The 12,688-nt window shown below is 42.9% G+C and overlaps 1 protein-coding gene across 2 annotated transcripts in view; it reads left to right on the top strand.

Annotated features, from left to right (window-relative positions):
* The window catches only part of megf10 (multiple EGF-like-domains 10), a 182,173-nt gene that overhangs the window by 53,760 nt on the left and 115,725 nt on the right, over positions 1 to 12,688 (top strand). For both annotated transcript variants that reach the window (XM_041186308.1, XM_041186310.1), the window contains exons 3-4: positions 434 to 535; positions 1,072 to 1,172. In XM_041186308.1, the coding sequence (XP_041042242.1) occupies positions 434 to 535; positions 1,072 to 1,172 (203 nt within the window). The remainder of the gene's footprint in view (positions 1 to 433; positions 536 to 1,071; positions 1,173 to 12,688) is intronic.

The following is a 12,688-nucleotide window of genomic DNA, read 5'->3' as shown; positions in this document are numbered from 1 at the left end:
GCATGAAAGCTGAGCTAGCTGAAGTGAACTGGGATACCAGGCTAGGGGACAGATCAATAGAGAAGCAATGGTAGACATTTAAGGAGATATTTCAGAATAAGTATATTCCTACTATAAAGAAAAATTCTAAAGGTGGTAGAGGTATATCTATCTATTCATTTATCGACTCATCTGGGAAAAAAATGAATATTTATTGCCGCGTACAGGAACATAACCTGTTCAAAATATTGGAAGAGTAGGAAATCCCAAATGGTGGCACGTATTCTTGAACAATACTACATTTTGGGTCACTCAGAAGTAATGTAGAGCATTTATTGGAAAACACATGTAAAGCTTAACATGGAGTGTTTGAAGAGTTTGGACTTTGAAAGATTGTGTGAATAAATGTGAATTCACCATTATATTACAAATAACTCACTGTTTTCCTTCCCAGCTACTCGGTAACCGTGCAGGAATCCTATGCTCACCCTTACGATCAGATATACTATACCAGCTGCACTGATATCCTGAACTGGTTCAAATGCACAAGACATAGGTAAGACATTGTCAGTAACTTGAGGTAGTCACTTCATGCGAAAATAAGATGGGAGCAATTAAGACAAAAATTGAGTATTGATTTACCTTGCTGTTGACATCTTTAACTCTGTAATGGCATGTAAGGAATTAAAGATCAACTTTGTTCATAGATATTGAGTTGAATTTTTGGTTTGGGGTCTGTACCCTGATGTCAGGGCCCAATCCTGCACACCATGAGTGTGACATGAACACCCCAACTTTTCAAGGAAAAGCAATTAATGGCCAGAAGACGCACTCACCGTCCAATTATGGACAGCGGGTGAACTCTGGAAGCTGGAGGGCCAATACAATTTAACAATGGCCAGACCATCTCCTTGACACATAGGGTCATGCAAATCTGGAACGCTCTTCCTCAAGAGCTGCTAAGGCATTCGAATGTTATCATCACCAGTAACTGATAATATTTTTGTGTCATTTAAAACTCATTTTGATTATTTCTTACTAGTTCATTGCCTGTCGTAAAACGAGGCTGTGTTCTTGGCACTTGTCTTTCAGAATAAGTTATCGCACAGCCTACAGGCGTGGTGAGAAAACAATGTACCGCCGTCGTTCTCAGTGTTGTCCAGGATTTTATGAAAGCTCTGAGATCTGTGTTCGTAAGTATTGCTTTTATTTAGAAACAGTTTGGGGCATATTTTCGGGGCCTCTGCTGGTGGGACATTGAGGGCCGTGGCACCTTGAAAATAGCAGTCCTCCATCTTTCTACAGTGTTCTTGCACCCTACTATTTATGCGTTACCCTTCTAATATGTAACTCCATAGGACTCCAACACAATGCGATGCAATCTACTTCAACTTTATTTTGATGGCGTCATATTCACATACAAGTCGGCAGCAAATCTATAAATTATCTCTCACTGAAGCTGGACTGTATGCACACTTGCAGATTTGTGATTGCACAGTTTCACAAAATGCCCATGTTTATATTACTAAACGAGCAACTCTTTTTGAGAATAATTGTTTTAGATGCATTTGTTATCATATTTTACCCCATTAGCATAAACATTTCCCATGGCAAAGTATTTTATCTCACAGAAGCACTGCTATGGCTATTTCTTGCAGATAGTCTAGCTAAGTGCCATGGCTTAGTGGTTAGTGTTCTTACCTCTCTGCCCAGAGGGTTTGTGGGTTCAAGTCCCACTCCAGAGACGTGAGAACATCATTTAGGCTGACGCTCCCATTGCAGTACTGAGGGAGTGCGGTCTTTTAGATGAATTGTTAACTTGAGAGTCTGTCCTGTCCACTCAGTTACATGTAAAAGACCCCTCAGCCACTAATCTGAAGAAGAGCTGGGGAGTTCTCCCTGGTGTCCTGGATGAATATCTATTCCTCAACCAATATCACAAAGACAGATTATCCAGGTCATCTTCACACTGTGGGATCCTGCTGTGTGCAAATTGGGTTGCTGCATTTCCTACATTACAAGGGTGACCACACTTCATTGGCTATAAAGCGCTTTGAGACAACCTGTGGTTGTGAAAGATGTTGTATTAAAGGCAAGTTTTTCTTCCAACAGTAGTAAATTGTTCTGTGTCATTATATGGCCCATTTTTCTCCGGCACAGCTTAATTATACAAATTTATTTCTTTATTTAAGTATAAGGGGACGATATGACCTATTCTATACAAAGGAGATTTTGTTTAATCTGCATGGAATTTATTTACAAAAAGATAAGGAGGATTTAATACAAGCCCTTAGTCCTTATGAGCAGCAGCAGTTAAATTGGCAAGAACTGGCTTTAACTAGCGAAACAACACTTAAAGTTATATTTATAAAATTGGGTTCCTTTTATGGTGAAGCTCCTATTAGGATGAGAACATTGGTAGCTGTGGAGAGATTAGGGGCAGAATCATCCCGGATTTGAGCAAATTTGCAGCAGCGGGTGGGAAAAAAGTTGTTTTACCCGCCGGCCGCAATGGCGGGTTTTCTTGCTGTATCGTTCCATTCCCGCCTCATTAGTGATGCAGCCACATGATACACACTGTCTTACTGGCGGGCGGCCTCTGATTTGTCTGCCACGCTGTCACCTCACCGCTTCCTCACTCCCAGTGCCATTGTTAAACTGCAGCCCCACGCACACTTCTCAATGCCTGCAGCCCAGGACTGCTCTGGTGAAGAGGTGGCCCCCAAAGCCAAGAAGACTGCAGCTTCCTGATTCAGTGACACATCCCTGGGATGCCTTCTGGATGCCATGGAGGCCCGCCGTGATGCCCTCTACCCCTGCTCTGGCCACAGGAGTTTCATCAGTCTCACCACTCCAGCTTGGGAGGTGGTGGCAGAGTTGGTCAGTATCAATGCTGCACACAAGTGGTCGGCCATCCAGTGCAGAAAAGGGATGAATGATCTCATCCGTGCCGCCAGGGTAAGTCAAGCATCCCATCACTCTAAACTCTCACACTCACAAGCCCATCACATGTTCACTGGCATCTCATTCACTGCCAGCTCAAGGGACATCACCTCTCACTCTCTCACACACACCCTCACATCTCCATCTGGCCTCATCTCCTCTGGAGGCTGCCTCCTCAGCCCTCACCATCTTGAGGCCACTTGCACAGATCAACATGTGTCCCACACACACCCTGGGATACCCTCCTTCCCCAGTACAGCCCTCGCCCTGCAGCCTCTTCCCTTGCCTGAGGCCACTTCTCCCCCTTCCCCAAGCAAACCCTAGCCCTGCAGCTGTAAGAAAGCCAACCCAGCCTTACCTGCCCGTGAGCCCCCCTAACAGTGATGTGGTGCTGCCTGTGAAGCCTGGCGCTGATGACCACGAGTGCTGCCTGAAGCAAGGTAGGCAAACAAACCTCAAAGTCCGAGCAAAGTGCTGCCCACCAAGTGTATGTCACTTATGATCAGTTGTGAAACACGCCGACATGCAATAACACTGGCATGCCTGGCTGATCCAGCGTGGGGAGGGGGGATGACTCCAACGAGCAGGGCTTATGATGAGATGCTAAAGTATTAAAGTTAGGTTCCTGATGTGCAGCGGTGGGAAACGCAGCCCATCATCGACAGGTGGAGCAGCCAGTTGCAAACTGGTTTCGCGACAGCCTTCTCACCATATTGCCCCCCTCCCCCGCCCGCCATGACACCCGACACCAATGGGGCCAGAAAATTCCAACCTAGATATTGTTGAGCATGATCTAGCTAATGGTAAATAGTGAGAGAACTTGCCTGAGGTAGAATAACCAGTTCATTTGACATTGAGGCCGAGTGATGTACAACTGAAGTAAAAATGGGAAAAAAAATGCACTTATATAGAAACTTTCATGACCACTGGATGTCTCAAAGCACTTTACAGCCAATGAAGTACTTTCTGAAGTAATGTTGTAATGTAGGAAACATGGTATCTAATTTGCGCAGAGCGAGCTCCCAGAAACAGCAGTGTAGTGATGACCAGATAGTCTATTTTTTGTGATATTAATTGAGGGGTAAATGTTGGCCAGGACACCAGAGGGAACTTCCCTGCTGTTCCTCAGAATAATGCCAAGAGATCTTTTACACCCAGCCAAGCAGACAGATTGGGCCTTGTTTTAATATCTCAACTGAAAGACCGCACCTCTGTCAGTGCAGCACTCCCTGAGTACTACACTAGAGCGTCAACCTTGCTTTTTGTGCTTATGCCCTGGAGTGGGATTGGAACCTGGATCCTTGTGATTCAGAGGAGTGCATGCTACCAATTGAACTACAGCTGACACTCAAGTATGTAAGTAATGCAATCCGTTTTTAGACACATTGGAGCAAAACAGATATTTTCAAACAAAATGAGATGCACATATTAACAGAGTGATATTGGCCTAACAGATATGAGTTGTGGCTCAGCAGGTCGCACTAAGAGATTTCATAGATTATTTTGATGACTTCCCCTGATGCCATTGTCCATTAATAATAAGATCATAACAAATAGGAGCAGGAGTAGGACATTCAACCCATCAAGCCTGCTCCGCCATTCAGTAAGATCATGGCTGCTCTGACTGTGACCTTAACTCTTCTTTCCTGCCTGTTCCTCATAATCTTTGATTCCCTTGACAATCAAAAATCTATACCCAATCTGCTCAACCTCTCCTCAGACAAACCCCTCATCTCAGGAATCAGCTTAGCGAACCTTCTCTATGCTTGCTTCCAATGAAAGTATATCCTTCCTTAAGCAAGAAGACCAAAACTGTACACAACACTCCAGCTGTGGTGTCCCCAATGCCTTGTACAATTGTACCGAGATTTCACTACTTTTATACTCCACCCCCTTTGCAATAAAGACCAACATTCTATTTGCCTTCCTAATTACTTGCTGAACCTTCATGCTAACTTTTGTGATTCATGTACAAGAACACCCAGATCCCTCTGTGCCACAGCATCCTGCAGTCTCTCTGATAAATATTTATCTTGCAACCAAAATCACCAAAGCGATGATTATCACATTGCTGTTTGTGGGATCTTGCTATGCACAAACTGGCTGCCACATTTCCTACATTCCAACAGCGACTACACTTCAATGGCCAAGCACTTTGACATGTCTGTTGTGAAAGGTGCTATATAAATGCAAGTATTTTTTAAGGAATAAAAATACTCTTTATTCTATATTCAATATTCTATTTATTTTTGCAATAGAAGTCATGCTTCTTCCCCACACAAGGGGCTGAGCATTCCTCCCATAACTGTTCTGCTGCAGCGTAGATTTTACATGGATACCATTCCATATCACCACCAAAGGCACGGTTGTCTGTTTAATCAAAACTAAATCAATATACATGCTGATTAATTTCTGTCAGACTTGACAACTGATTAATTAGAAAGTGAAGTGTTACTGAAGTCGAACTAGCAGCGAGTATCCCTAATCAATTCATTTCCCTACAGGTCTTTTGCAGATGCTATTGCAAGTGGTATAGAATATAAATGTTGAGATGCAATGGTGAATCGATGTGAAACTCATGCTAGACCACAGCTGGAGTAATGTGTGCTGTTTCAGGCTCCACATTATAGGGAGGATATTGAGAGTTTAGAGAGGATCCAACACAGATTCACTAGGATGCTGCCTGACTTGAGGAGACACAAATATGACAAATATTTGAACAAATTGGGCTGCTTTCATTAAAACAGGTAGTTTAGGAATTGGCTAAATACATGAAGGTGAAGTATATGTAGAGCTATGGGGGGCCGGTGTGGGGAAAAGAGCGGGGAGTGGGACTAATTGAGTAGCTCATTCAAAGAGCTAGCACAGGCCTGATGGACTGAATGGCCTCCTTGTGAGCTGTATTATTCTGTGATTGTGGGGTTATTTGAGAGAAATGGTTAATATACTGGAGGGATGGGACAGTGTAGATAGACACTAGTTGATTCTAATGATTGATGAGTCAACACTGAGCAGACATAGAAGATTAAATGCAAAGGACCCGGGACTGAGTGTAGAAGGAATGTTTTTACAAAGACAGTTGTTGGTCACAGATTAAGCAGAGGCCTTGTTAACATTTAAGAATAGGTCAGAAAGATGCTTACAGGAAAGCAAATGAAAGAATATTAGAGCTGGGTGGGTGCAGGAGAATGGACAAATGTGTGTGGGGAGGACAAACACCAACATGGACTGATTGAGTGAATTGGTTAATTCTGGTGCTGTTGTTTTAAGGGCTCACTTTGGTTTGAACAAGAACATCTTAATACTAATGTTTGATGTTTGTAAAAAGTTCGGATAGAATAAATAAGGAGAAACTGTTTCTGGTGGCAGGAGGGTTGGCAACCAGAGGACACAGATTTAAGGTCATTGGCAAAAGAACCAGAAGGGAAGATGAAGAGAATTTTTTTTTGCAGTGAGTTGTTGTAATCTAGAATGTGCTGCCTGGATGGGCAGTGAAAGCAGACTCAAGAGTAACTTTCAAAGGGGAATTGGATAAATAATTGTAAAGGAGAAAAATGGAGAGCAGTCAAAGGAGTGGGAATAATTGGATAGTTGTTTCAAAGAGCTAGCACAGGAACAATGGGCCAAATGGCCTCTTTCTGTGTTATATCATTCTAATGGCCTTCCTACAAATGATTGAAGATATGCTATAGCTTGAAGCTATGCGAGAACACTTTTATTAAAGTTTTACCAGTAAGAGCCTTTGTCTTTTAAATGCTGTGCTGAACATTTCATTGCGCCATGAAATTTGTGGAACATTGTATGCTTTGTTTTACTGTCTGCCCTGGTACGTAGATGATCAAAAATAACAGTATTTGCGCAAAGCGATTATAACATGTGACGCTGGTCAGCATAACCCTTGAATTTTTTCCTCTGGCTCATGATTATAGCTGGTAATTCATTCTCAATAATACTTTATTTATATATAATGCTTTTTATTGTGGTCTTGTGAATAATAATTTATATTAAGGAGCTTTGAATATCTGGCCGCTATTTCTTCCATGCTGCTGAATTTCTGATCTTACTTCACATGAATGTAGTGATCGTGGACGATGATCCGAGTTTCTTAAGTGCAGTATATGGTTTCCCCTTGTGCTAATTTTCCTGCATAACCTTAGGCTGGGATTTTCTGGCCCCGTTTTGGGGGAACTTGGCTCGGGAGATTCAACGGCCCAGCCAAAAGTCCACTGACTTTCAACAGGACTGGACAATCCTAGCGGCAGGCAGGGGTCAGAAATCCCGCCCTTAGGGGTAAGCACACCATGAAGTAGGGCACCGTGAACTAACACACCATGAACATTTTTTTTTGCTATTACCTATGTGTAGAGGAACATTTTTGTCTGTGTAGTAGTTATAGTCCGTCATTTTGAAAAATGACAAAGAATGTACAGCACAGAAATAGGCCTTTCAGCCCAAGTAGTCTGTACCAGTGTTTATATTCTACTCTAGCCTCGTCCCACCCTATTTAACTTCGGTGGTGGGGAAACTTCTAGAAACAATTATTCGGGATAGAATTAATAGTTACATGGAAAAATGTGGATTGATTCAGAAGGGTGGGCATGGATCTGTTAAAGGACAATCATGTCTAACTAACTTGCCGGAGTTTTTTGAAGAAGTAACAGAGATGGTTGATGAGGGCAAGACCTTTGATGTTATGTATATGGACTTCCAAAAGGCGTTCGATACAGTGCTGCACAGCAAGCTTGTGAGGAAAGTTATAGGCCATGGAATAAAAGGGACAGTAGCAACGCGGATGCAAAATTGGCTGAGGTATAGGAAACAGAGTCATTGTTAATGGGTATTTTTTGGGCTGGAAGAAGGTTGGTAGTAGAGTTGCCCAGGGGTCATTATTGGGACTCTTGCTTTTCCTGATATATACAAATGATCTAATTCTAGCTGTGCAGGGGACAATTTCAAAGTTTGCGGATGACACAAAACTTGGGAGAATTGGAAACTGTGAGGAGGACAGCGTAGAACTTCAAAAGGACATTGACATATTGGTGGAGTGGGCAGATAGGTGGCAGATGAAGTTCAATGCAGAGAAGTGTGAAGCTCTACACTTTGGCACAAAGAACATGGAAAGACAGTATGAAATAAAGGATACAATTCTAAAGGGTGTGCAGGAGCTGAGAGACCTGGGTGTATATGTACATAAGTCATTAAAGGTGGCAGTTCAGGTAGAGAGAGCTGTTTCTAAAGCATTCTAGGTTTCATTAATAGGGGCAAAGCGACAAGAGCAGGGAGGTTATGATGAACTTATATAAGACACTGGTTAGACCTCAGCTGGAGTATTGTGTACAGTTCTGGGCGCCACACCATAGGAAGGATGTGACCGCATTGGAGCGAGTGCAGAAGGGGTTTATGAGAATGGTTTCAGGGATGAGACACTTCAGTTATGAGGAAAGATTGGAGAAGTTGGGACCATTTTCCTTGGAGAGGAGAAGGCTAAGAGGAGACTTGATAGAAGTTTACAAAATCATGACGGGTGTGGACAGAGTAGATAGGGAGAAACTGTTCCCACTCCTAAAAGGATCAACAACTAGAGGGCAAAGTTTAAGTGTTTTGCAAAAGAAGCAAATGTGAGGTGAGAAAAAACTTTTTCACACAGCAAGTAGTTAGGGTTTGGAATGTAATGCATGGGAGTGTGGTGGAGGCAGGATCAATTGAAGTTTTCAACAGGGCATTGAATGATAATTTAAATAGAAACAATGTGCAGAGTTATGGGGAAAAGGCAGGAGATTGGCACTAAGTTAAAATGCTCAGAGAGCCAGTGCAGACATGATGGGCTGAATGGCCTCCTTTTACACCATAACAATTCTGTGATTCTGTGATACTTCATGTCACCCTATCAGCATATCGTTCTATTTCTTTTTCCCTCACATGTTTATCTAGCCTCCCCTTAAATGCATCTCTGCTGTTTTCCTCAGCTACTCCAGTGTTGGTGAGTTCCACATTCTCATCATAGAGTAGTGGAGTCATTTATGGCAGAGAAGGAGGCCATTCATTCCATTGAGTCCATGCTGGCTCCCTGAAGAGCCATCCAGTTAGTCCCACTGTCCCCACTCTATCCCTGTATCCCTGCAAGTTTATCTCCTTCAAGTGCCCATTGATTTTCTTTATGAAATTTTTGATTGTTTCCACTTCCACCAGCCTCATGGGCAGCAAGTTCCAGGTCATTACCACTCGCTGTGTTAAAAAAGTTCTTTTTCACATTCCCCCTGCATCTCTTGCCCAAAACCTTAAACCTGTGTCCCCCATACTCCTATCAGCTGATGGGAAAAGTTTTTCCTCATCTATCTTATCTAAACCTGTCATAACCTTGTACACCTCAATCAAATCTTCCTTCAAATTCCTTTGCTCCAAGGAGAACGACCCCAGCCTTTCCAATCTAACCTTGTAACTAAAATTCCTCACCACTGGAACCAATCTAGTAAATGTCCTTTGTGCCCTCTCATGGACCCTCACGTTTCTCCCAAACCAGACGTTTCTGGGTAAAGAGGTTTCTCCTGAATTCTTTATTGAAAATATTTGTGACCATCTCATATTTATGGTCCCTAGTATTGGACTTTGCACACATGGAAACACATCTGTGTCAACCTGTCAAACCCCTTCATAATTTTAAAGAGCAATCTAAAACAGGTCACACCCCTGCCCCCAACTTACCTGTTTCTCCGCCATGGTTTGCCTCATCTTTTCCCTCTTTTTGTTTCTCTTCTAAGTTTTCTCTTGCTGAATTTCTTTGCTCTTTTTTCTCTCTGACTTACATAGCATGTTTTCCACTCCCCTCCCCCCACCTCACCAACAGATTTCCAGTCAACCATTATGCCCGTAATTTTTTTATTCATTCACAGGATGTGGGCTTCGCTGGCTGGGCCAGCACTTATTGCCCATCCCTAACTGTCCTTGAGAAGGTGGTGGTGAGCTGCCTTCTTGAACTGCTGCAGTCCATGTGGTGTAGGTACACCCACAGTGCTGTTAGGAAGGGAGTTCCAGGATTTTGACCCAGTGACAGTGAAGGAACGGCAATATATTTCCAAGTCAGGATGATGAGTGACTTGGAAGGGAAATTCCAGGCGATGGTGCTCCCATCTATCTGCTGCCCTTGTCCTTCTAGATGGTAGTGGTCGTGGGTTTGGAAGGTATTGTCTAAAGGGGCCTTGGTGAATTCCTGCAGTATGTCTTGTAGATGGTACACAATGCTGCTACTGTGCGTCAGTGGTGGAGGGAGGGAATGTTTGTGGAAGGGTTGCCAATAAAGCGGGCTGCTTTGTCCTGCACGGTGTCAAGCATCTTGAGTGTTGTTGGAGCTGCACCCATCCAGGCAAATGGGGAGTATTCTATCACACTCCTATATCACACTGCAAGAAAAGCTCTCACTGGCTGAATGCTCTCCTGTGCTGTAATCATTCTACGATTCCACTGAGGTTCATGAGAACATTTCAGTTTTTGGATGAGTCTTGCTGGCTCTTTTGGAGATTGACAACCGTGATTAAAAAGCTGGCAGGTATCTCCGATTTCGGGAAATTGTCAATGTATTCCTGTCCAGTCACAAAGGGGAGAAAGTGTCCAATAACAGGCTCTGCCATTTCCTTATTTCCTCATATCTTGTAAATATTCTTGAATCTGTTGTGATGGACAACATTTTTCAAATTCATTACTTTTCCTTTTTTTTTGTAAATTAATTGAGTTTGACATTTGCACCAAGGCTAACAACTCAGTTTACCTAAAGTTTGTAGCCACGTCCTTCATTTCAGCTTGTAACTTGTCCCATTGCCAGTGTACTACCGAATCTGTTTGTTAACTTTTATGAAGACTGAATAATCTTCATTTCTATAAAACCCTACTTTGCAGTGAGAGGAATAAGTAAAAAAATGCTAAGGTACCTCAAGCGATGTGAAAGGAATTCTGTTAACTGGAGATGACACCCCAATATAATTTTATTTTTAAAAATAACATATTTGGAATAAACTGCACAGAGATTTTATAAGTGCAAAAACAAATGTTTCTTATTAATATTGTGGGCCAAACTTGCTTGTGCTGTAGCCGCTTGTGTGATCAGAATGTATAATTATTGTATTATAGCTACAATGATTGATTTGCATGCTGAGAATAAGGAATCTGAGCTCTTTGAGTCGCCTAACCCCCCACAACCGAAATAAAAGAGCTCGGATTCAGAAATAAAGCCCAGCAATACCAGAATAGCTTCCTTTTAGATGTTATTTTCTCATCCAGCAATATAAAAGTGAAGATTTCTGCTGTGTGTGTCATTAACCTCCAGATTTTATTTTTCTACTTAAAATGTTCTTTTGCTTCACATCATTTTGCCATTTCCCCACCAATTTGCCCCTTTGCTAGGTAGTTAGCTGAGTGGGTAACTTGATGTGGTATCAGGCCTCCTTCAGTGCCTGTCCCTTTGTAACCAATTATGAAGAAGTGAGTAACAGCTCCACAGAATTTTCCTCTCTCGCACTAAGTTCAGTTCACCTGCATCGCTGATCCGTATTGCCTCCCAGTACATCAATGCCTCAAAATTAAGATTTTCATCCTTGTGTTCAAATCCCTCCATGATCTCGGTCCGCACCTCCACCCCTATCCCTGCAATCTCTTCCAGCTCTACAACCCTCTGGTGCCTCTGCATTCCCCCAATTCTGGCCTCTTACACGTAACATTTGCTCCACCATTGCCTTCAACTACCTAGGCTCTAAGCTCTGGAAACCTCTTCCTTATACCTTTCCACGTCTCTACCTCACTCTCCTCTAAGATGCTCAAAACTACCTGCTTGGACCAAGACTTTGCCTTGGTTGATTTGTTCGCACTCTTATAATAGTTGCACCACAGAGGGAGGCCAGTCAGGGGGTGATAGAGGAGCAGATATGTAGGCAAGTCTCAGAGAAGTGTAAAAATAATAGGGTAATAATAGTAAGGGATTTCAACTTCCCCAATATTAACTGGGATAATCTTAGTGTGAAAGGCTTAGAGGCAGCGGAATTCTTAAAGTGCATCCAGGACAGCTTCTTGAGCCCGCACATAGAAAGTCCTACAAGAGAAGGGGTGGTACTGGACCTAATCTTAGAGGATGAAACTAGAAAAATGGTAGAAGAGTCAGTGGGGGAGTATTTCGGGGGTAGTGACCATAACTCTGTAAGATTTAAGGTAATTATGGAAAATGACAAAGATGGACCAGAAACAAAGGCCCTGAATTGGGGGAAGGCCGATTTCAATATGATAAGACAGGATCTGGCCAAAGTGGACTGGGAGCAGCTACTTGTAGGAAAGTCTACATCAGAGCAGTGGGAGTCATTCAAAAAGGAAATAGTGAGAGCTCAGGGCCAACATGTTCCCATAAAGGTGAGGGGTAGGGAACCCTGGATGTCAAGGGATATAGAGGATTGGATAAGGGAAAAAAAGGAGGCTTACGGCAGATACAGAGGGCTGAAAACAGCAGAAGCCCTAGAGGAGTATAGAAAGTGTTGGGGGGATAACTAAAAAAGTGATTAGGAGAGTGAAGAGGGGGCATGAAAGAACACTGGCAGGCAAGATAAAGGAAAGTCTAGTTAGGCCACAGCTGGAGTACTGTGAGCAGTTCTGGCTGCCACACTATAGGAAGGATGTGATTGCACTGGAGAGAGTGCAGAGGAGATTCACCAGGATGTTGCCTGGGCTGGAGCATTTCAGCTATGAAGAGAGACTGGATAGGCTAGGGTTGTTTTCCTTAGAGCAGAGAAGG

The sequence above is a fragment of the Carcharodon carcharias genome, chromosome 4, assembly GCF_017639515.1.
Source record: "Carcharodon carcharias isolate sCarCar2 chromosome 4, sCarCar2.pri, whole genome shotgun sequence".
Taxonomy (NCBI): domain Eukaryota; kingdom Metazoa; phylum Chordata; class Chondrichthyes; order Lamniformes; family Lamnidae; genus Carcharodon; species Carcharodon carcharias.
This window is presented reverse-complemented; position numbering and strand designations above follow the sequence as displayed.